The sequence below is a fragment of the Ictalurus punctatus genome, chromosome 24 (assembly GCF_001660625.3).
Source record: "Ictalurus punctatus breed USDA103 chromosome 24, Coco_2.0, whole genome shotgun sequence".
In the NCBI taxonomy this organism is placed as follows: Eukaryota; Metazoa; Chordata; class Actinopteri; order Siluriformes; family Ictaluridae; genus Ictalurus; species Ictalurus punctatus.
Window position 1 is genome coordinate 17,704,492 of NC_030439.2, and position 22,620 is coordinate 17,727,111.

Below are 22,620 nucleotides of genomic sequence, written 5' to 3' on the forward strand. Positions count from 1 at the left end.
GACACCCCATCACAGGGCACAATCATACACACATTCACACACTACAGACAATTTAAAGATGCCAGTCAGCCTACAGTGCATGTCTTTAGACTTGGGGAGGAAACCAGAGTACCTGGAGTAAACTGACGCATGGGAATATATATATATATATATATATATATATATATATATATATATATATATATATATATATATATATAGATATATATATGTGTGTGTGTGTGTGTGTGTATATATATATATATATATATATATATATATATATATATATATAAAATACATTTTTGAATCCTAACCCAGACTGAAAATTCTGTATATGAACATTAGTTGCCTGTATATCAGTATGCTAGTTCCACCCTCACTTCTTTCCCTGATGGCCGACTTTTATTCACTGCCAGTGAGTGACTGACAAAATGATTTTGTTTCACACATGCTGAAAAGTGCATATGATTAGGTCTGTCAGTCATGCAAAAAAACAAAAAACAAACAAACAAACAAACAAAAACAAACCCAATATTTCGTCTTGGTTAAAGGATAATCATTTAACATCAGAGTAATTGTTGAGTGGCAGGTCTGGAGATGACTTCTCACCTGTTTGTTTTTTTTAGGTTAGAATGTGAGCTGTGTGCAGAGGTATTGAAATAAAGTAATGTGAGTCATTGCTGAACACCAAATGATCCATACAAGGACTACAAGGACATTTTATACAAGGACAGGATCATGCTCTTTGGGTGGGCGAGGCATACTCTCTCTCCCCTGTCAATCACAGTGACCCTAGCCAATTGTTGGCTTCTGTGAGCTCATATATGTGGAAGAGGGCGGATAGCAGTTTCCCGTGAGTGTGTTACGCTGCTCTGTGAGAGAGCATAAGTAGAATAAGAGAAAATATGCAGTTGGCTGACTTCACGTGTCTCAGACAAAGCACGCGTTAGCCATCACCCTCCCCGGTTGGTAGCTGTCGTGTGATAGGAGAGAGCTAGCTAATGGGTGGGAATTGGCAGAAGACCAAATTGGGAAGAAAACGGAGAAAAAAATGGCTGACAAATCTTTTGGGTTTGGTGTGAGTCTGTGTTTATTTAGAATTGTTCTAATATGATTTATTTATTTTTTGTCCATCATGTTTTTAAAGTCCTCATGAAATCAAAATGGATGTTTTGTGGCTTTTATTATGAAAATGTTCGCTTTAACGTTGTCTATAAGCTAGTGTGCTCCAAAACAATGACAAAATTTGTATTTAGAAGATATACGCATTCAAAATTTACACTCACTCTCTCTCTCTCTCTCTCTCTCTCTCTCTCTGTCTCTCTGTCTCTCTCTCTCTCTCTCTCTCTCTCTCTCTCTCTCTCTCTCTACCACCGATACGGATCACCAATTTTGATGACATCATTCTGCACTCCAGCTTCTTATCAGACTTTCTGTCCAATCAAATTCTCTCTAGAATCTGAACTGTCCCGCCCCCTAACAGTTGAAGCTTTCCTGGCTGTGAGGTAAGCTAAATGCAATTGGCTTAAAAAAGGGGGAGGAGCCACGTGATATGTCCATGTTCAGTGGAAACTACAATAGCACATCGAATAGGCACTTCACAGGGAATTTAAAGGAGAAGCGTTTAGGCAGAATATTAAATTCCCAATAAATAATAGGCAAACAAACAAAGAATAAATATTTTATTTTACTGCCAAACACCTATTGCTTTTTAAAAAGATTTTAAATTGGTTGGAAGGATTTGAAAACATTTTTTCATTCGTATGTACTATATGCTTTATTTTTTAAGCTATTGTTGTTGTTTTTTCTTTAACTATGATTTACTAATTATCAATCATTTTTTTGAATTAAATAATTCTACATCCGCGTTTAAGATTATTCTGTTTTGTGTAAAGTGACACAACGGCCATGGCTCCAGATACACAACCTGATACAACCTCAGGTTACCGTCTCTGCTGAGTTTCGCATGTTCTCCCCACGTCTGTGTGGTTTCCTCCCACCTCACAAAAACATGCCGGTACTTGGCTTGGTGACTTAATAGACTGATGTTCCATCCAGGGTGTATTCCCCGTGTATCCCAGTGTTATCAGGATAGACTCTGGATCCAGCACAACCCTTCCCAAGATAAAGCCGAGAATAAAGAATGAAGGGATGAGTAAACCAAGCTCCAGGGACAAGAAATGATCTTTCATCCCATTTAGCACATGATATGGTCGTGCTGTTTGCCCGACCACTTGAATAATGTGAATCATATACGTGTATTAATGTTATTAACGTGCATGTAAATGCATTCAGGTTAATGAACCTTCACCCTATTAAGACCGCATCGAGTGTGTGAAATCAGCCGTGCGGCGTAGATTGGGTATATACGTCAGGATGGTGCTGCCATGAAAGCAAATGACCCTCGGTCACAGAGGAGGAGATTTCATTTCTTACCGTCCTTCACAAATCAGGGACTTAATCAGCTTAGTGTGGGGGAACCAAATCAACAGGAGTTTCAGAAACATAATTAAAGAGCCATTTACTGTGCCTCATTTCCACTGACATAATGAGAGAAGGAAAACCTAATGAAGCTCTGCCTCTCTCTGTTCCACGCACCTTTATCTCTCACGACGAGAGGTCTGAGATGAGCCTGCAGTGTCAGAGGACACGGGCGTAATGGCAGGATTGGAGAAGACGGAGGATTTCGGGTGAAAGGAAAACAGAGGGAGTGCTAGTGTTCATTGTGGAAGAACGCCGAGCGGAGAGTGTGTAGTAGACCCCGTGTGTTCGTGCGTTCATTCTTTCTTTCTCGCCTGCTTCCTTTTTCTTTTTTCTTTCCTTTTTTATTCTTTATCTCTATTTTTTAAATTCGTTCTCTCTCTTCCTCTTGTTTCTTTCTTCCTTTCATTTGTTCATTTTTATTCCTTGTTCCTTTATCTCTCCCTGTCTTTCCTTCTGTCCTTCCATCCTTTCCATTTCTTTCTTTCTTTCGTTCATTACTTTTTTCTTTTTTCTATCCTTAATCTTCTTTCTTTCTTTCTTTCTTTCTTTCTTTCTTTCTTTCTTCCTTCCTACCTCTTTCTCTTTTCTCCTTTCCTTCATTCTTTTATCTTTCTTAATTCTTTTATCTCTTTCTATGTCTCTCTATTTTCTTTCTTTCTTTCTTTTGTTCATTACTTTTTCCTTTGTTCTATCCTTAATCTTCTTTCTTTCTTTCTTTCTTTCTTTCTTTCTTTCTTTCTTTCTTTCTTTCTTTCTCTCTTTCTTCCTTCCTACCTCTTTCTCTTTTCTCATTTCCTTCATTCTTTTATCTTTCTTAATTCTTTTATCTCTTTCTATGTCTCTCTATTTTCTTTCTTTCTTTCTTTTGTTCATTACTTTTTCCTTCCTCCTTTCATTACTTTTTCCATCTTCTTTCCTTTATCTCTTTCTTTCTCTCTTTCTTTCATTCATTACTCTTTCTTTCTTTCTTCTTTCCTTCCTTTTCTCTCTTTTCCCCTATCCTTCATTGTTTTATCTTTCTTCATTTCTTTATCTCTTTCCTCTGTCTCTCTTTTCTTTCTTTCTTCCGTTCATCGCTTTGTTCTTTGTTCTTTCCTTAATCTTCTTCTTTCTTTCTTTCTTTCTGTCTCTCTCTCTTCATTTCTCCTTTCCTTCATTCTTTGATCTTTCTTAATTTTTTTAATCTCTTTCAATGTCTCTCTATTTTCTTTCGTTCTTTCCTTCCTTCCTTTAGCAGCCCGAAGGCCTCAGTGATGCACTCTTGCACACGTTTGTCCAATCTCTCTTAATTCTGACAAATTGGTAACACTCTTAATGAATGAAACTCTCTGCGAAGCTTGAGGAAAGCTCAGGCTCGCTGGGCTCATTTTCACTGAAATGTTTTAATTGGACCACTTTTAATTGGATTGGTAAATTTCGGAGATAATCAACTCTCCCTGCCTGCATTCGGAGTCTTGACATCTCAATGAAAAGTTTGGTTTATTTGAAGGAACACACGGACAGTAAGGGCTTAATTAATGTCTTCCTTTAATAACGCTCACATTTAATATGGTTTCATCACTGTACTTGTCTTTATTCATAAATAGCTGGAGAACTGTTATGTGAAAATAACGGATAATTCCACTATTAGTTGCGACAATGTACAACAAACACTTTATTAAAACCTCGTCATAAAAAACTGTTGTATTTTAAACGCCAGTCTTAGAATGGACTGTCACATGACCCTTAAAGCCATAATCTAATTTAAGATAATTTAATCTCTATTAAACAAACACGAAAACCCCTTATAGCATGTCTTCCTTAAAATGACCAAACGTTTGTATAGAATGCTTTCGTACACACTTTCGTTTATTTATTTATTTATTTTTTTAAACCTCAGCGTACGTACTCTATATACTTTGGTGTCGTACATATCCCATAATCCTGTGCGTCATCTTAGGCACTGCATACAGAAACGATGGTGGAAAACACCAGGGAGTTTGTGGACAAATAGGCAATTTGTAATCGTTTTTTTTTTTTTTAGACAAGAATAAGTGGTGTCACAGTCTGGGATAGTTGTCCCAGTTTGAATAAACTTTCTTCTGATTCAGTTAAAACCAGGTGGGCGTGCTGTTTTCATTTATAGATGGTGCATCTATGCTGTCGCTAGGTCGTATTTATCAGTTAGATAATGATCGAGAATGAATGTCCGATACGTAAGTAATACAATAAAATTAAATATAATGAGATGCGGCCCATTGTGAACCTGCTTACTTTTTACCACAATAAATTAGACTATTTTCCTTTAACAGCATGTCCTGAAGTGTTTTATTTCTCTTATATTACAACAGTACTAGTATTTCATTTCGTGGAATGTCCAAACAACTTCGCTCCTATTAGCACGTACTTTATGCGTACTTTATAATTTTAAAAAATGCAGCACGGTACTGAAAATCCAGAGAATCCGTTGTCCTGAAGTGCTGACACAGGAGCGTCTATCAATAAAATGTTGAACAGACATCTTACAGAAAATTCCACCGTCTCAACGATTATACCGTACGTTTTTCTTTGCTAAACGACAACACATTTTTTTTTTATCCATTCTTTATCCGTATTAGTTTGCATTCGAGAATCTGTCATACAAGTACCTGCGAATGCGCTGTTACTATAGAAACAATGACGTATTCGTACGAGTGCATTAATATAACCCTTGCAGCTGGACCAGTTGGAGAATATGAATCTGACCAATCAGAATCGAGGACAGAGCAGCACTGTGGTATGAATATGTACGAGATTCTAGAGTGTTTAGTCGGGTATTGAGTTCTCACCAGTGTTGGATGAGCCTGTGGGAGGGAGATGTAGGGGATGAGTGCAGAACCTGGACGTGTGTTACGATAATAGATGTTGTTCTTACAGGTCTAGCTGCAGTGGAAGGGAGGGCTGCTGCTTCCTTTAATTGGCTGCGTATGAAGCAGCTGTCAGATTGGCTGCTTGGCTGTAAGTCTTAATTATACACCATCGCATGCTGGGCTGGTTGCACGCTCGCAGAGCAGCCATGGATCTTTCTCTCTTTTTTTTAATGCAGAGGATCTCTCTCTCTCTCTCTCTCCCCCACACAGACTCATAGCTGTGTATAACAGGTTTGCATAAGGACATCCCTGAATGAATATATACCTGTTAGAGAGTTTTTCTTATGCCATTGAAACTTCTCTCTCTCTCTCTCTCTCTCTCTCTCTCTCTCTCTCTCTCTCTCTCTCTCTCTCTGAGAGTCATCGTGCATTAATGCACATAAGACAAAGAGACAATATGGAGCAACAGACGCTGTTACAGGCTCATCTTTTATTCAACACAGATACCTGCTGATTTTAGAGCATTTTTAAACACACACACACACACACACACACACACACAACACACACACACACAGAAGCTAATGTTATCCAGTCGAATTGTACTGTAGCTTCCTGAATTCTGCCTGTACATGTTTCAGTGAAATGAGGAGGAATATTTTATCTCTCAGGCGGCGTATGCAGATTTGTCCCAGCGCCGCTCACTCCAATTTCCAGCTCATTTCATGTGCCTTGGCTGAATCAAAGCTCTCATTCGCAGCACACTTAAACACCAATGAAGCAACAATTAGGTGGACAGACACGCTACGGGTCATTTCCGATTTTCCTCGAGTCACTTTTTTACAGCACCGGAAGGCACGTCGGGATTAAGTACCAAGTCATTTTCTCACTTTTCCTCCTCTTTTATTGTTCTTTCCCTCCTCCTAGCCTCGGTTGCTCTGTTTTTATGAGACCTTCAGCAGAATATTGACTTTAGAAATTGTCAAGGAAGATCAGTAAAATTGCAGGAAGAGTGCAGAAAGAGCTGGCTAGAATATACAGGGTTGGGGAAAAGAAATACAGTATCTGATTTAACAAGAGAGAGAAATCATTTTTATGTATTCTTACTCGTACAATTACTCCTTATATATTTTTTTATATATACCTTTAATTTAAAGCCTCATTAAGTTCTTATATTTCTATTCATAAATTTACTTGTATCATCATGTTCACGTCTCATTTTTTTGCTTCTTTTTCCTGGCTACCAGTCCAGTCAGTCAGTCAGGGCTCTGTGCTTATCGTGCTGTGGGAAAAGCTCCAACCGGATTCTTTCTGCTTTTGTGTACATCTCATACTAAATACATTTTAGATCTTCAAACGAAATACAACCTAAAACAAAGGCGACCTGAGTAAATACGCAGTAGAGTTTATTTATGAATTAATTCTATTGAAGTAAAAAAAAAAAGTTATCCAACTCCTATCGTCTATGTGGAAAACTAATTGCCCCCTTAAATTTAAAATCTGGTCGTGCCACCTTTAGCAGCAATAACTGCAACCAAATGCTTCTGATAAGTCTTTCACTTAAGATCAGTCTTTCACTTACTTCTAGGACTAGGATTTACTCCTATACTTTAGACCAGTGGTGGATCAGTGGTTAAAGGCGCTGGGCTACTGATCAGAAGGTTAGGAGTTCAAGCTACCACTGTTGGGCCCTTGGGCAAGGCCCTTAACCCTCAGTTGTATAAATAAGATATATGTAAGTCGCTCAGGATAAGGGTGTCTGCCAAATGACAAAAATGTAAATGGATCATTGTCTTGCTGCACAATCCAGTTGTGCTTGAGTTTCAACTTACAGACTGACAACCAGTAACCTCCTTTAGGATTTTCAATTAATGCAGGTTGCCCAGGCCCTGAAGCAGCAAAGCATCCCCACACCATCACATTTCCACCACCATGCTTGACCGTAGGTATGATGATCCTTTTGTAGAGTTCTGTGTTTGGTTCACGCCAGATGTTACGGGACCACTGTCTTCTAAGGTGTGTTTTGGCCAAAATTCAGACGGGCTTTAATGTTCTTCTGGGTTAGCAGTGGTTTTCACCTTGCCACTTTTCCATGGATGCCATTTTTACCCGGTGTCTTTCTGACAGTGGAGTCATGAACATGGTTGCTTTGAATTTGTCCTCGGCTCTTTTGTGACTTCTTGGATGAGTCGTCGCTGTGCTCTTGGAGGAATTTTGCAAGGTCCGCCGGCTTCTGGGAAGGTTCACTACAGTGCCGAGTTTTTTCCATTTGGAGATAACTTTGTAACCCTTCCCAGACTGATGTATTTCAATCACCTTCTTCTCATCATCTCTGGAATTTCTTTCAACTTTGCCATAATGTGTTACTGGGTAAGACCTTTTAACCAACTTCATGCTGTTGAAAAAGTCCTATTTAAGTGTAGATTTGATTGAACAGGGTTCGCAGTAATCAGGACCGGTTGTGTCGAGTCCAGCTGAACCTCATTATGAATGATTTCATAGATTTGGGGAATTAGTAACTATGGGGGCAAATACATTTCCACACAGGCCCAGATGGTATTGGATAAACATTTTTGCTTCAGTAAATAACATTATCATATAAAAACTGTGTTTTCTGTTTACTCAGGTTGCCTCTGTTTTATCTTAGATTTCGTGTACATTTTTGAAATCATTTAGTACGAGATATACACGAAAACAGAAGAAATCAGGATGGGGCAATTACTTTTTCACAGCACTGTATACCACAGCATTGCTGAATTCTCAATTCTGATTGGTCAGAATTCTTTTTAGGAAATATTTTTTCTATAATAACAGCCCCGACAATAGTTCCGGCTGGACTTCACATCACAGGTTTATATTAATGCGCTCTTCCTAATACGTCATTTATTTTTTCTATAATAACAATAACGTAAACAGGGACAGGGACAGTATGGTGGCTGCTTCACTTAATTGGATTAAAACAAGATGTGTGAAGTGAAGTTCTCACTAAGAAGATGTTTATTGAACTTTTATGAAAGGAGTCTCCAGTAGTGTCATCACTTTGTAACAGTCATGAATTTATTTATTTTTTTTAAACTTTAAAACTTTAAAAATGAACCAAACTTTTTTTTTATGAATATGCTACATAGAATGGCGGCTTTTAATGTTTAATTAAAAGTAATAAATAAATAAATAAATAAATAAATAAATAAATAAATACTTTTATTTCATTTTTGTACTTAATTGTCCTTCATTCATCAAAGCTACCACGCAACAGGAATCTGACAATGAAACACCATATGCTTTTTTCCCCTCAACTTAAAAACTAGTAACTTTGACCAGTTTCCCCATCAACAATCCAGACTTCAGATCGAAACAGAGCAGATGATGACTAAGCCTTTGTTGGGCCTGGTTATGGAGGACTGCCTGGAACTAACAGGTGCTGTAGGATTAAGTGGTGGCTTAATGGTTAAGACTCTGGTGTACTACTCAGACGGTCGTGAATTCACATCCATTCTGTCACAGCCGAGCTGTCACTACTGGGTCCTGGATCAAGACTCCTAACCTTCATATGCTCAGCTTAACTGTAAGTTGCTGTGGATAACCATGTCTGCCAAATGATTAAAGATATAAACGCACGCCTGCTGAGCTGCAAAAAGTTAGTAATAGTTGGAAGGGAGAAGATTAGCTTGTCCCCAAACCATAAGGATAATTTGGGAAGATAATTATTTAAGACCAGTCTGATCTCAGGTGCGTGTTCTGTAGTGCAGACATTAACGAAAGCTGTCTTTGAACCTGAAGTGGGTGTGGCCTAGAGAGTTTTTGTTGTTGTGGTTTTTTTCTTTTCTTTTTTTTTTTTTGGGGGGGGGGGGGGGGGGGGGGGGGGGTCGGGGTGGCTGACAGTTCCTCAACCTCACTCGAGAGTGATGGATCATAACCTTGTTTCTGCCCGCTAACAAATTCCGTAAGCAGTATTTCCCCCCAAAATTAAACAAACTATAGCCTGATTTAAACCACCATGATGCCCACCAGGCAGTTAAGGAGCTAAGGCGGTCAAGAACCCGATGCACTGTAGTCTCTGTAGTCCAAACCTGTGGAACTTTACTGGCAAGCTTTCTAAAAACATAAAATAAAGATAGGAATAAAACGAATACTCCACCTCGTACTCGTATCTGTACCCGTATCCGTTTAGAATGCGTTATCTGTTCAATCCGTATAACATATTCGTATTCAGTTACATCCCTACTTTAAACAAAAGAAAAGCGGCGACTCCCTTGGACCACAAAAACCTGTTTGGAGCAAACAGCCATAGCAGCGGATATTGGCACAGTCCCCGACCTCATCACTACAGCTGCATTTTAATGTCTTCATCATCATTCCTCTATTCTTTCCTCTCTATCTCTCCGTCTGTCCTCATTTAGCGCCTCTCCATTCTGCCCTTCATGGGCCATAAAGTCCCCCAAAACACTGACAGCTCTCGTCAGGTAGACTTGCAACGGCTGTTCTTATACGCCGTTTCGTTACTCCAGTTTCCGCAGGAGCCACTGAAAACCTGTGGGAACCGGTGCTATAGAGAAAAGAAAGTGGGTTGCCTCAATTCCACAAAAAAAAATTAAAACCACACACACACACACACACACACACACACACAGTGCGTCTCACCCTTTTCCCTCAACAAAGTGAAATCAAAGTCACGCTTTGAAATGTTAAAGGTAGACGTTTATTCTTTTTTTTGGCCACAAATCAAAAACGTGTCATGCTCACTTGTCACAAAAAAGAAAAAAACAAACAAAAAACAAAACAAAAAAAAGCTCGGTTCGTATATCGGCATCGACCTTGCTGCCCGCGGGCTTTTCTCGGTACATTATTTGAATAATAGCACTCTATGAATGAAATGTAAAAAAAAAAAAAAAAGAAAAAAGTCTAAGCTCCAGTCATGGTCATGTCCTTCTTGTCAGTTTGTGTGGGTTTATATGTATATACACGCACTTGTATGGTAAATATGTAATGCACAGGTGTGTTTTGTGTGTGTGTGTGTGTGTGTGTGTGTGTGTGTGTGTGTGTGTGTGTGTATGTATATAAGTGACAGCGTCAGTCCCCGGAGGTCTTGATGACCTGGAACAGCGTGACGTTGTAGAGCACCTGGTGGCCGTTGTTCCAGGTATAGAGCACACGCTCACGTGGGTTGTAGTCCATCATGGAGATGTGTGAGTACTGGTTATGGAAAGGGATGTCTGTGTATTCGTAGGTGGACGTGTTGGTGTAGTAGGCGAAGTAGATCTTGGCACCGGCGAGATGCGAATTGGTGACGTAGAGCGTCCCACAGATCATGAAGGACTCGCCGGCACTGCGCTTGGGGAAGCCCGTGTCCCACGTCTGCAGGATTTCCAGGCTCTCAGGCTGCAGGCGGCTGATGACGATGTTGCCAGCGTTGGCGATGGTGGTGTACACGACCCACAGTCCGCTCTCGTCGGCCATCAGGTCGATATCGGATGAGCCGCCCCACGAGTACGGGAAGGTGTTGTTGTAGCCGGCGCCGCTCAGACTTCGCTGCACCAGGACGCTGCGCGAACGGAAGTGGTACTTGATCAGGATGTTGCTCTGGTACTTGTTGTAGAAGAGGGAGCCGTTGTAGACCACGTGACCTGTTCCAGCCCAGGGGTGAGGCAGGAGGTGCTGAACGAAGTTCTGACCCTTCATGAAGTCGCTCAGGGTGCGGTACTCAAGCACACGCCGCCCTTTGAAGTAGCCGTCCATTGACCACACCTTGAGAAAGCGAAAAAAAAAAAAAAGAGAGACGGAGAAGATCCGTGAGCAGAGGGAAGGAACGGCAGGAGATATTAAAATGAATGAGTATGGAAAACGAATGGAGTTATGTGATAGCAGGGCGAGTGGAAAATGAAATGGAATTTGAATTTTTATTTGCTCCTCTGTGGCCCAGACAGTTTCAATAAAACGGTCATTAGTTTGATTAGCTGGGAAAAAAAAAAGGTTTCACCAGTGCAACTCAGACGTGCATTTAGCTTTTCTTTGTCTGTCCGTGGTTTAGATATCCACGGATTCGACGCAGTGAGCAGAAGGAAAATGCCACAAGAGATCAATTAATATACGAAGGAGGCTAACGGCCTGTCTGTTGAATTATCCATTTCGATTGGTCAGAAGGTTTTGATTAGCTTTCTATAACAGCAGCTCTGACAGTCGTTCTGATTGCAAGCCAAATCACAGATTTACTGTATATTAATCCACTTGCTCCTATATGTTGTTGTTTGTATACTAACAGCTCATTCAGGGACGAATATGGTGGTTACTCTACAGAAACACATCAGACATGGATTATTGTCGATACAGTGACGTTTTCAGTGAGTACCGCTTATCCTACACAGGGTCACGTGGAGCCTGGTGCCTATAACAGGGGACACGGGGCACAAGGCGGGAGCTACCCTGGACGTGGGTGCTAACCCGTCGCAGGGCACAATCACACACATTCACACACTACTGACAATTTGGAAACGCCAATCAGCCTACATCGCATGTGTTTGGACCGGGGGAGGAAACCGGAGTACCCGGAGGAAACCCCCAAAGCATGGGGAGAACATTCAAGCTCCGTGAACACAGGGAACCGGCGGGAATCGAACCAAACGAGGTAAATGTGCTAACCACCGTGCACCGTGCCAGTGAGGAGACATTTATTTGACAATTTTGGAAGGAGTCTCCAGTTCCAGTGCTTTGTAACATTCCGAGTTAAAGCCATAACTTGTCATTTTTCCACTACGGAAACGTTCTCAGGACAAAGGGAAGATTTTTTTCTCTCTCTTTAACTTCAACAGAGAGAATAAAACAACGACTATAATGTTAATAAGTGATAACAGGAACAAACCACGGTTACATATAACTATAAATAAATAAAAAGTATAAAGTGTGATTTAGTAATCATTTTTGTTTTTAATTGCCAAAATCGCTGTAGAATAAGTTGAATGGAACGATTTTGGAAATGAAATTTAAAAAAAAAAAAAAAAAAAAAAAAAAAAAAAAAAAAAAAAAAAGGCAAATCAGATATGTTGATTATTTTCCTATGAGGGCACATCCCCAAGTGTTTTATTCCTCGTTTATGAAAAGTCGATGAAAATGACATATTTTACGTGAAAAAAGGAAGACTAGACGTTAACGTCCAGTCATCCGCATGTTTCCATGACTGTTGGTCAGTGTTATGAAAGCGTATCGTGATGTGTATTATTGGGAGTCTGCATGTTCTCCCCGTGCTTCGGGGGTTTCCTCCGCGTACTCCGGTTTCCTCCCTCAGTCCAAAGACCTGCGTTGTGATCTGACTGTCGTTTCCAAATTACCCGTAGTGTGTGGAAAAAAAAAAAAAAACGTTTTAAACAGAGCTGTTTAAAAAAAGTGCAGAGACACCAGCTACTGATTTTAATACTGTAGATGTGTAGTCTATCACCTGTGGTGACTCTAACTGTGCAGTGTGTGTGTGTGTGTGTGTGTGTGTGTGTGTGTGTGGTGGCACATCCACAGACCTTCTTTCTCTCTCTGTGTGTGTGTGTGTGTATATTCCTGTGCTCTGCACTCCACTGCTGCTGTTGCACCATGACCTTTACCAGCTCACAGCAGCAAATCAATCCTGTTAGCATCGCTCTCTTCCTCACGCTCCATGCATCCTTCTCTCTCTCTCTCTCTCTCTCTCTCTGCATGACCCGAGCGTCTCACATACCGCACAGGCCATATCTCCATCTTTTCATATTCACTCTGTCTGTGACCGAGCTTTCGGAGCAAGACGCCGGATACGGCTACTGTTTGCCGCTCATATTCGTCCTTCACGCTATAATGAGGTCCCACTGAGAAATCGCCCACTCTCTTTTTATCTCTCTATTTTCCATTTCCCTCGGTCGCTCCTTCCTCCACCCCCCTTCTCCATTTCTAATCCCCCCCTTTTTTATTTATCTCCCAGACAGAGAGTCAGCATCATATTTCCACAGTTCGGTCATGTGTGTTCGAGATGGCGAGGCGTGGTGTAGTGATGTGTGGTATGATAGGATTACAGTGCATTACGTATCGCGTTTGAGCGTTCTCAAGCCCTGCGGTCAGCCTGCGGTGTCGTCCGTGGCCGTGACCATCGTTTCTTACTCTTCAGCTTTGTTGTGACAGGTGACACCATGGGTTCGATGAAAGAGTGATCGGTAAGATCGATACCGTTATTAGCAGGAACTCCTCGGTTAATATGTTAACTAACGCGATTAATGTATTTGATACGAGGACTAATGTGTTTTCATTGAGTGATTAAATCTGTCATTCAATCCAGAGACAAAAGAACTGATCATGGGATCGTTCTTGTTCATTTTCCCCACCGTATCCTCCAGCTAAAGGTCCAGTGATGTGAAAATTCTTGAATATAAAAGGACCATATAGGCGACGACCATGCCTGAATTTTAATACATGAATGATTAGTTTAATCCTATAATTTCCCTACACGTCTTCTTCTCCTCTCTGCAGTACACCTGTTTGTTTCATGCATCCTGAGTGCCAAGATTATATCTGGATAGGGATTATCTGCATAAGAAACAAACCAGATTTCAATCTCATGTTATGTTATACAAGCGTAAATACATCTGTCTTTCAAAACCTCCCAACATAATATAGTGCACGATAGACCGAATTAGCATGTTAGCATAACATCTCGATTTTTGATGTGGAGATCAGGGGCGTAACCTGGCTCGGGCGTTTGTGGCTGTAGCCCTGAGGATTTTTTCTTTTCTTTCACCACGGATGATTCTCCACTTGGAGCGGTTCGTCGCTACGTAACTGAACGTCAGTAAAAGAAGACGGCGGCGTTGTAATTTTACATCTTCGGTGAACGGAGAGTTGTGTTTTATCTTCGCCGAACAGCGGCGAGACCGATCAGACAAGGTCTTACAAGAAAATACTCGTGTCTTATTGGCTGACAGCTCTCAACTCGGACAAAAACAAGCTCACACAGTCAGTTAGTTAGTGTGAGGCGGGAAATGGATACACGCCGATTTTTTATTTTTTTTGCCAGTAAAGGCGTGAAACTGAAACACTGACATCCTCTCACGCTGAGCAGGAAAACAAGGCGTGTCTACAAAACGTCTACATGAGTAGTTCTAGTTACATGAACGTGATATGAGCAGAACATAAGGACAGATAAGGTATTCCGCATGGCACTGTAGCAGCTAAACCCATACAACGATAGCTCAGTTGTGCCTCCACTTTTGGCTAGCGACACCAAACTATCCAAGTCTCGTGGGAGATAGACAAAAAAAATCGTATATTTTAATCGGTCTGGTCGTCCTGCAGAAACTGACTAATAAACACCCGAGGCAAGTTTTATAATAAACCCAACTTTTGGTCCAGTTTTAACGTTTTTTAAGCAAATCACGTGCAATAAAAATTAGAAGTACGTTTCTTTACATCTATTTAGAAATACATTAAAAAAATAAAAATAATTGATTGAGAAGAATCTGGGCTCAGCCCCGGATGACTAACAGTCCAGCTAACACAACACAGGAAGTGTGTATTGACCTGATATGAAAGGATAAATAATATTAGTTTACTAATAATAAGAGCTGAGTCTTAGATTTTTTTTAGATTGAATTGTTTCTCATTTATCTTTATGTCCTGATCGTCCAGTATCGAGATCAGGATAGCATGTAGTACTGTACAATAGCTTTGTGTATGATTATTATGGATATTTTCTGTAATTATAATTTTAGCGACGCGAGATGATAGACTAGTATATACGGTAGGGTTACGACAAGAACTTATTTCGTAGCCACCCGTCTGGATTGAATTTATTAAATCATAATTCAGCCGAGCTTTTATATCTTTAACACGTTAGCGCTTTGTTCCTCTGCTCACTCTCCTTTTTATTTCCCTGCTCTATTTTTCTCTTCTCTTCCCTCCTTCTTATTTCCCCCCTCATCTATTACCCTCGTCTTTGTTCTCGTCTCCCCTGCAGTAGTTATTTTGGGCTGTTTGCTATGTGCAGTACCCGGTAGGGATAAAAAGCTTTACTACATCCTCTTCGTGAAGTGCTGTGTCAGACTGCGGTGGAGCCGCTGCTAATTATGGCAAACTTTAGCCTAAACAAGTTGTTAATATCCAGCTCGGTGATGGAGCGATTAATCAGGCTCGGACAGGAGGGGCTACGGAGAGAGAGAGCGCGAGGGAAGAGGGGGGTGTGACAAAGCGAGGGACGGAGGACGAGATGGTGTGAGAAGAGGAGGAGAGGAGGAGTGGAGGAGAGATGGCCATGTATGAGTGAGTCAGCTCTCTCCATGCCGGAGAACAGCTTTCCAGTGTCCGTGACTCACACTCTGTGGGAGACACTCATTATGTGTGTGAGTAACAGCGTATGTGGGGGCGTGTGTGTGTGTAAGCGCACGTGCATGTATGTCCTCTCCTGCGTCCAGAGATTCAGAGCAGTGGTCATGTGATGTGCAGGACAGAGGATGGCTTAGTCTCTCTTACCCTGTTATCAGAGCTGGGAATCATGGTGTCCGTCATCCAGGAACCAAACCTAGAGCCTGAGGCGCGGATGGTGATGGGGTTACTCACGCCTGTCAGCTTTCCACAGCCTGGATTTGTAACACACACACACACACACAGATACATACTGTTAACCCTTTCTTCTTTACCCTTACTATTTTTAACAGCATTCATAAACACTCATATACTGTACACTATAAAAGATCATACTCTGTATATCACCACTCTATAGTGAATGTTTACAGTAGTGGTGTATCATAATGCCAGTATCTGTACACTACCTGTTTCGTTTTCCAAATATCTTTTAAAAGCTTTTTTTAAAAAGATCATTTTGGACAAAATTGTATTTTTCTCTCTACATTATACTTAAACAGCCCGACTTTAAGAAACGTCAGGCGTAGAGAGAGTTATACGCCGAAGTGAAATGGGCACAAGTCAAATCAGTTCGGTTTGTAATCAGATTCCGGCTGTCCAAACGTCTGTGATGTTTCTGCGCCGCAGTCGGAATGAAAGCTTTTTTCTCCCGTCTCGCTATTTAAAATGAGTTCAAAACGCTAGAACTTTCTTCGCAGAAGACACACACATTAACAGTTCAGGGAAGCCTGTAGTGTTCAGAACTATGTATGGTAGATGTAGATTGTAATAGTCTAGTAAAATCTCCAATTTGGGTTTTACGGAAGCCAAAAACTAAAAAAGGTTCAATGTAGAACCGTACATGTTCCACCAGAGGCACAAATTAAATAAAGTTATACGGTTCTAGAGTGCTTGTCCGAGCACGATGGGTGTGGAATGTATTTTTATTGTGATCCGTTTTGTCTCCGCCCCTGCCGTCTGCGTGAGAGAAATTGACTTATTAATACCTTCTTGTGTCTTTGTCTAATTGCGTTTTTGTTCATTGATTATGGGCGGGTTGCACCGATAAGGATTAAAACTTAAATCTAGATTAAATCAAGGTTTATCTAATAATTCTGTCGCACCAAACTTTACACCTTGTTAAAAAAAATAAGCAGTCTTACATTTAAACCATCATGTCAATCCTGGATTTAATTTCACGATAAACCTGGATTAACCATAATCTTGTTGCTCCATCACTTTAAATTCAGAGTTTGAATTTTATTATTTTTTTTATTGGAATCTTTTCATTTTCTCAGCCTGTACCGGTTACGCGAACGAGCGGTTAATAACACCAGCTGGATCGTTTTTTAAATTCAAAGTTTAAAGTTCACGACCCCTTTTGTAGTCACTCCAGTGGACGTGAAAGAGTTACATCGTGGCTGTTTAGTTACACTGGAGAATTCGTGTATTTCCACGTCTGTGAAATCCGCACGCACTGCCGCGACATCGTCGACGGCGGATCCGCCGTGACGGAGAAAACGAATCGTAAATGGAGGTTTCAATCGCGGGTTAGGATTCTAATCCCCCGATTTGTTAATCTGTGTTTAAAGTTGAAGTCGTGCAACACAAGTCGATTTAAAATAAAGCCCAGATCAACAAATCCTAGATTAGCTCTAAACTGTGCCGAATTGAATCCTTATTGGTGCAACCCACCCTAAATGCGTTACAATTTCTTCCAAATTTATTTCCGTATTCCTGTTTGCTCATTAGTGATTATAGACTATCCTTATTTGATGCTGCCTACCTGTGATTTAACCAGTGCTATGGATTACGCCGATGATTTGGGGTTTGCCCTTAGCACTAACTTCCTGTTATCTAATCAATTTAACAGTTTCCGATACTTTCGATTCGGATACAGTTCTAGAATATAGTAACTCCTTCATTCACTCATCATCAGTAACTGCTTTAACACGATTAGGGTTGCTGTGGATCCGGAGCGCATTCCAGATACACACCTTAGCGTCCTTTGCAGAGGATATACTCTGAATTGTTTGTTGTACTTTGATGGAATATTCGCCAGCTATATCTAGATCAAAACGAATGCTACCGTTAGTGCCTTCTTGTTTCCTCGCACACAGCCATTAGGTCCATGGAAGGACCAATAAAAGCTCAGTTTTGTTATCACAAAGCAAGCATCAGCTTCTGGCTGGATAACTTTCAATCCCATTAATGTGCATAGAAGTACTCCAAGATTACCTGGTATACCCTTTATAAGATACCGTTAATAACCATTTCCAACCCAACAGAAGCATCAAACGGTTCCTTTGCGTTCCTTCAGATTGTTAAAGACAATAGAAAATGATGACCATATGGTTAATTATACAGATAACTGCCACTCTCTCACTGAAAGAATCAGGAAGCTGTCGTGCTGTGAAGACAACCTGCGAGCATGATGGTGTTTACAATGGGGTTAAACAATGAAATATCCAAATTAGATTAAAAGGCATGAAAGTATGGTATGCAGCTCCTGCATCCAGAATCAGCGACTTGTTTTTCGATAAAAACAACTTATTTATGCCTGAGTGAGGACAAATTACCTTTTCTCAGATGATCTGTACGCGCATGGCGTTTGTGATAAAAAAATAAAAAAATAAATAAATAAAATACAGCAAGACAATTTGTCACATGCCAGTGCAGGTTTCGGAAAGCCAGTTCTGAAGCGATTAGCCCGAGCTACGATGACTCAGTGTTTGTGTTTGTATACGTCTGTAATTGGTTTATGGAAAAAAAGTTAGATTGGTCATTAAAAGGAACCTGGACGTAATATCCAAGCTAAATGGCTGATTAGAATAAAAAACGCGAGTAAGCAGTAATTACATGCGGTAATCTGCATAATTCAAATCGTGCTAGCTTGGATTTGCATAATACTAATTGTAAGGGCGCAGTTTGCATAAATTTAGTTCCAGGTCACCATCTTTCATTCCTAACTACAGACATGTCCATTTCAGTTTGATTTAAACTCAGTGCTGTTCATTAATTGAAGACTTGATGGAGTTGGAGTTCTGCTGAAGCAGCGGAAGCTATGCAAGCACAGACAGCACTTCTAACATAGCGCAAGTTTTTTTTTTTTTGTTGTTTGGACTCGGTCAGCAGCGAATGTCTGCAAGGATAGCCAGTCTGGTGTCTGATATTATGACATTTTTGCTTGGTGGTCAGATATTTCAAAAGGTCACTTACTCCTTCGAACCTAAGAATCTTGTTGCAGTAATGGCTGGTAATGATATTAGATGTGAGCGTTAAATCTAATATCTTGACAGTGAAGCTGTTAGGTTTTAGCAGTGCATTAAATCAAGAGGTCTGACTGATGCCTTGAGAATGATGTGAGGCGGGGGAACTATTATAAAAGCACGCTTAGAAACATTTACGTAGCTGCATACTTGTGATTTCTAATTCGTGCCCGTATTCCATAATGAACACAGAACATGTTTTTCATTCAAACCAAAAAAAAAAAAAAAAAAAAAAGCCCTGGACTAACGGTTCTGTCGGCTTGACAGCGATTTCTCTTTCAAAAGCATTTTGTGGGGGTAAAAAAAAAATGGTAACTGCTTTAAAATGATTAGGGTTGCTGTGGATCCGGAGTCTGTTCCCGGAACACCGCTTAGAGTCCTTTGCAGAGACTTTATTCAGTGTGTAATAAACTGAATTGTTTGTTGTATCTTGATGGAATATTTGCCAGTTATATCTAGTGCTTAATTGTTTCCTTGCACACAGGCATGAGATCAATGGAAGGACCAATAAAAGCTCAGTTTATTATCACAAAGCAACCATCCGATTCTGGTTGGATAACTTTCCATCCCATGAATGTGTCTAGAAGTACTCCAAGATCACCTGTTATACCCTTTATAAGATAAAGTAAACAAGGTAAATACTTCACATTCATTACAACACATCACATGAATGCATTTCACATGCACCTCAATGCTAGGGATGTGTCTGAAAAATATCAGCCTGACATGATTGTCAGTCAGTACGTTTACATGGACAACGATAATCTAATATTAACCCGATTAAGACGATAATCTGATTAAGAAACTAGCATGTAAACAGCGATTATTGATGAGCTTAATCCGACTAAAGTCACACTCGAAGTAAACACAAATCGAATCAAGACGTGTGGAGTGTTCCTGTTTTAGTCGCGTTATCGACGTGCGTTACAGACACGTACACACCTTAATCACACTGTTAACGTCGTGTGGGAGTTTTCACCGCATTCTGCGACAGGACACGTACACACGCGGCAGCGCTCGATCGTTTAACGGCAAACAAGAGAGCACGGCTGCGTCCCAAACCGCGTAGTTACCTGCTATATAGTATATAGTAGGTGAAAAACATGTATCTCGGCTACTATATAGCAGGTAAGTACGCGGTTTGGGACGTAGCCCACGGCTTCAAGCAGTCGTCTATCTGCACGTACAGTATGACAAATAATTAACTGCGCTTGAAGTTTTCGTAAAATTAAACATGAAACACCCAGAACTGTATACGGAACCATAACGAAGACCGACTGTATGTCGATACGTGAAATTCTGGAGGGACGTCGGACGGCGTGGCGCGGTGACGTAATGACGCGTGCCGTTAATCCATCTATGTTCTAGAACATGTAAAACGAGAACATGAAAGGAGTCTTCTAAAAGCAACTCATGTAAACACCTTAATCAGAATATCGTCTTATTCAGAATAAGGTCAATAATTAGATTACCGCTGTCCATGTAAACATAGTCATTGATAGCCTGCATGAATCTACAGTCTGGGCTAGAAAGAAATCAGCCAAGGCCTTGGTTCTCAGTTCTTAAGTCCATTCTGTCTATTGTTCCTACAACCACTGGTGGTGCTGTAGTGCTCAGTTCCACAAAAAAAATAAATAAATAAATAAATAAAACACATTTGTTAGAATAATCCAAATGATACCAAAAAAAATCAAACCTTATTTTGATGTATCTTTGAAAGACAGGGAGATGGACTTAGCCCTGCCTAATCTTTTTGGCAAAGGCTCCAATCCTGGATAACTAGAAAATGTGATTTGCTGGTTCAAACAAGTGCTAAAGCTGTCTAGTCGGTAATATAAAGGGACAAATTCCAAAGTAAGTACATCTATAAACGTTAAATGTCAGTGCTGCGAAATACAAAGAAATGTCATCCTAGATCTTGTCTGAATAAGTTGTTCTTTCGACTTTTGTGGGCGAGCTGTTCTGACTGAAGGGTGAAACTGCCTCTGAGGAGCCAGGATAGTGAAGCAGAGAGAATTTTTTACGGTTAAATCTCAGAGAGGGTCACACCAGGCCTCCTAAAGTTGCCATTCGGGTGAAGTTCTGAATCGAGGAACAAGGACAATATGTTGCTGAACCCACACTAGGACACTGCAAAAAAGGAATTTCAAGAAAGTAAAAAAAAAAAAAAGAAAAAAAAAAGCTTTGTTTCTGGGGAAATGAGTCTTGTTTTTTTTGTGTATGTAACAATCTTATCAAGCCTGTTTTACATTAGAAAAGTCATCTCATTTTAAGAAAATCTATCTAACTTTGTCTTAAAAAGATATTCCAGCTAATACTGAGCAAGTTTTAACCGGCAACAAGTTAGAACAATGGTTTGCTTGTATAATATACCTGCAGAGGAACAAGACTAACCCCACTTGCACACTTAAATTTTTCAATGAAGCAGCTATGTGTCATGGGCTATGCTGAAATCCACACTGAACTACATTACCCATCAGCCCCAGCATGTCACATGTCCCACTGATCCCTCACACCTGTTTTGTGTTACCCCTATAGACCTTCTAGTCTTTCAGCACCTAATTATCAAGCTTTTGTTGTTGTTATTGTGTTTAAATGCTGTCATGTGCCCTACAGCCGCGCTCATAGTCTGTATGTTTTTGCCTTGGGTCCGTTGTTACGTTCATGGTTCTTGTTTTAACAGTTGCCGTCAAAACGAATGGTTCCTCAAGGGTTCTTGCGGGATGTTTGCCGTTTGTTTTAGCACTCTACATAGAACCTTTAGGAACAAACTGAAAGCATGTAAGCACCCAAAAAGATTTAAAAAGCGGTCATATACTTCTCACACTTGTCAGGAAATAATCGAGAACAGGAAATGGACTCATTTAGCACTGGAAAGAAATCTACAGGTTCATATTATGTATTCCTTATATAATTTTTTTCCATTGATTAAAGCTGTGAAGCTCTGCGGCTAAAGGCTAATGAGACAACAGCAAATGGCTTGGATTGACATTGCAAGGCAATTGATGCAAAAGGTTCTGTTCATCTTCAGGTAATTATAGTCATATGAAAAGCTTGAAAGCTGCATAATTTGAAGATAATCAGTTCTCTATTTGGTATTAGGGCTTTCCTCTCAGTTATCAGCGTGAATATGAGTGTTAGTAATGCGATCACACTCACTCCGCACCCACAGAAAAACAACAAAAAAAACGTTCTCGCTGGTTCTCACCCAATTTCTGCATGCAGGAGTGCAGGCGTGTCTCCAATAACAGGACTCTCTGCCGGAGCTCTTCGTAGTCGTAGGCTCCCATCTCCTCCTGGATGGCCATGAGCACCAGCGACAGGTTCCTCACCTCGTCTCTGAGCCGCAGGATCATCTGCGCGTCCGTCTTATACTGCTCCAGCACCGGCAACAAGGGGAGCAGCTGAGTCACCTTGTCCTTTAGGTCCTAGTAGATAGACAGAGAAGGAACAGTTAGGCTTCATCTCATTTCACTTCTGTTATTGGTTCAGTTCTTCGGAAGATAAGAAACCAAACGGAAAATTGGCTGCAGTTCACCGGTTGTGTCCAATCCCATGCAGCCTGGAAAGGGTAGGGAAGATATGCACGCTCTTCGATATCACCTTCAACGAAGCAAATCAAGGAACAGCTATTCAAGCTTACAGTGTACGTCTGATTCCATTTCCTGTATGTATGCTAAAATAGGTTAAACTGAAAGAAGTAAACTTGATCG

General features: G+C 40.5%; 1 protein-coding gene across 2 annotated transcripts in view; it reads right to left on the reverse strand.

Annotated features, from left to right (window-relative positions):
• Positions 1–9,970: 9,970 nt before the first annotated feature.
• The window catches only part of olfm2a (olfactomedin 2a), a 114,531-nt gene continuing 101,881 nt past the window's right edge, over positions 9,971–22,620 (reverse strand). For both annotated transcript variants that reach the window (XM_017453992.3, XM_017453990.3), the window contains exons 4-6: positions 22,116–22,335; positions 15,768–15,874; positions 9,971–11,039 (exon numbers count right to left, since the gene is read on the reverse strand). In XM_017453992.3, coding sequence (XP_017309481.1) covers positions 10,365–11,039; positions 15,768–15,874; positions 22,116–22,335 — 1,002 coding nt within the window. In that variant the 3' untranslated portion in view covers positions 9,971–10,364. The remainder of the gene's footprint in view (positions 11,040–15,767; positions 15,875–22,115; positions 22,336–22,620) is intronic.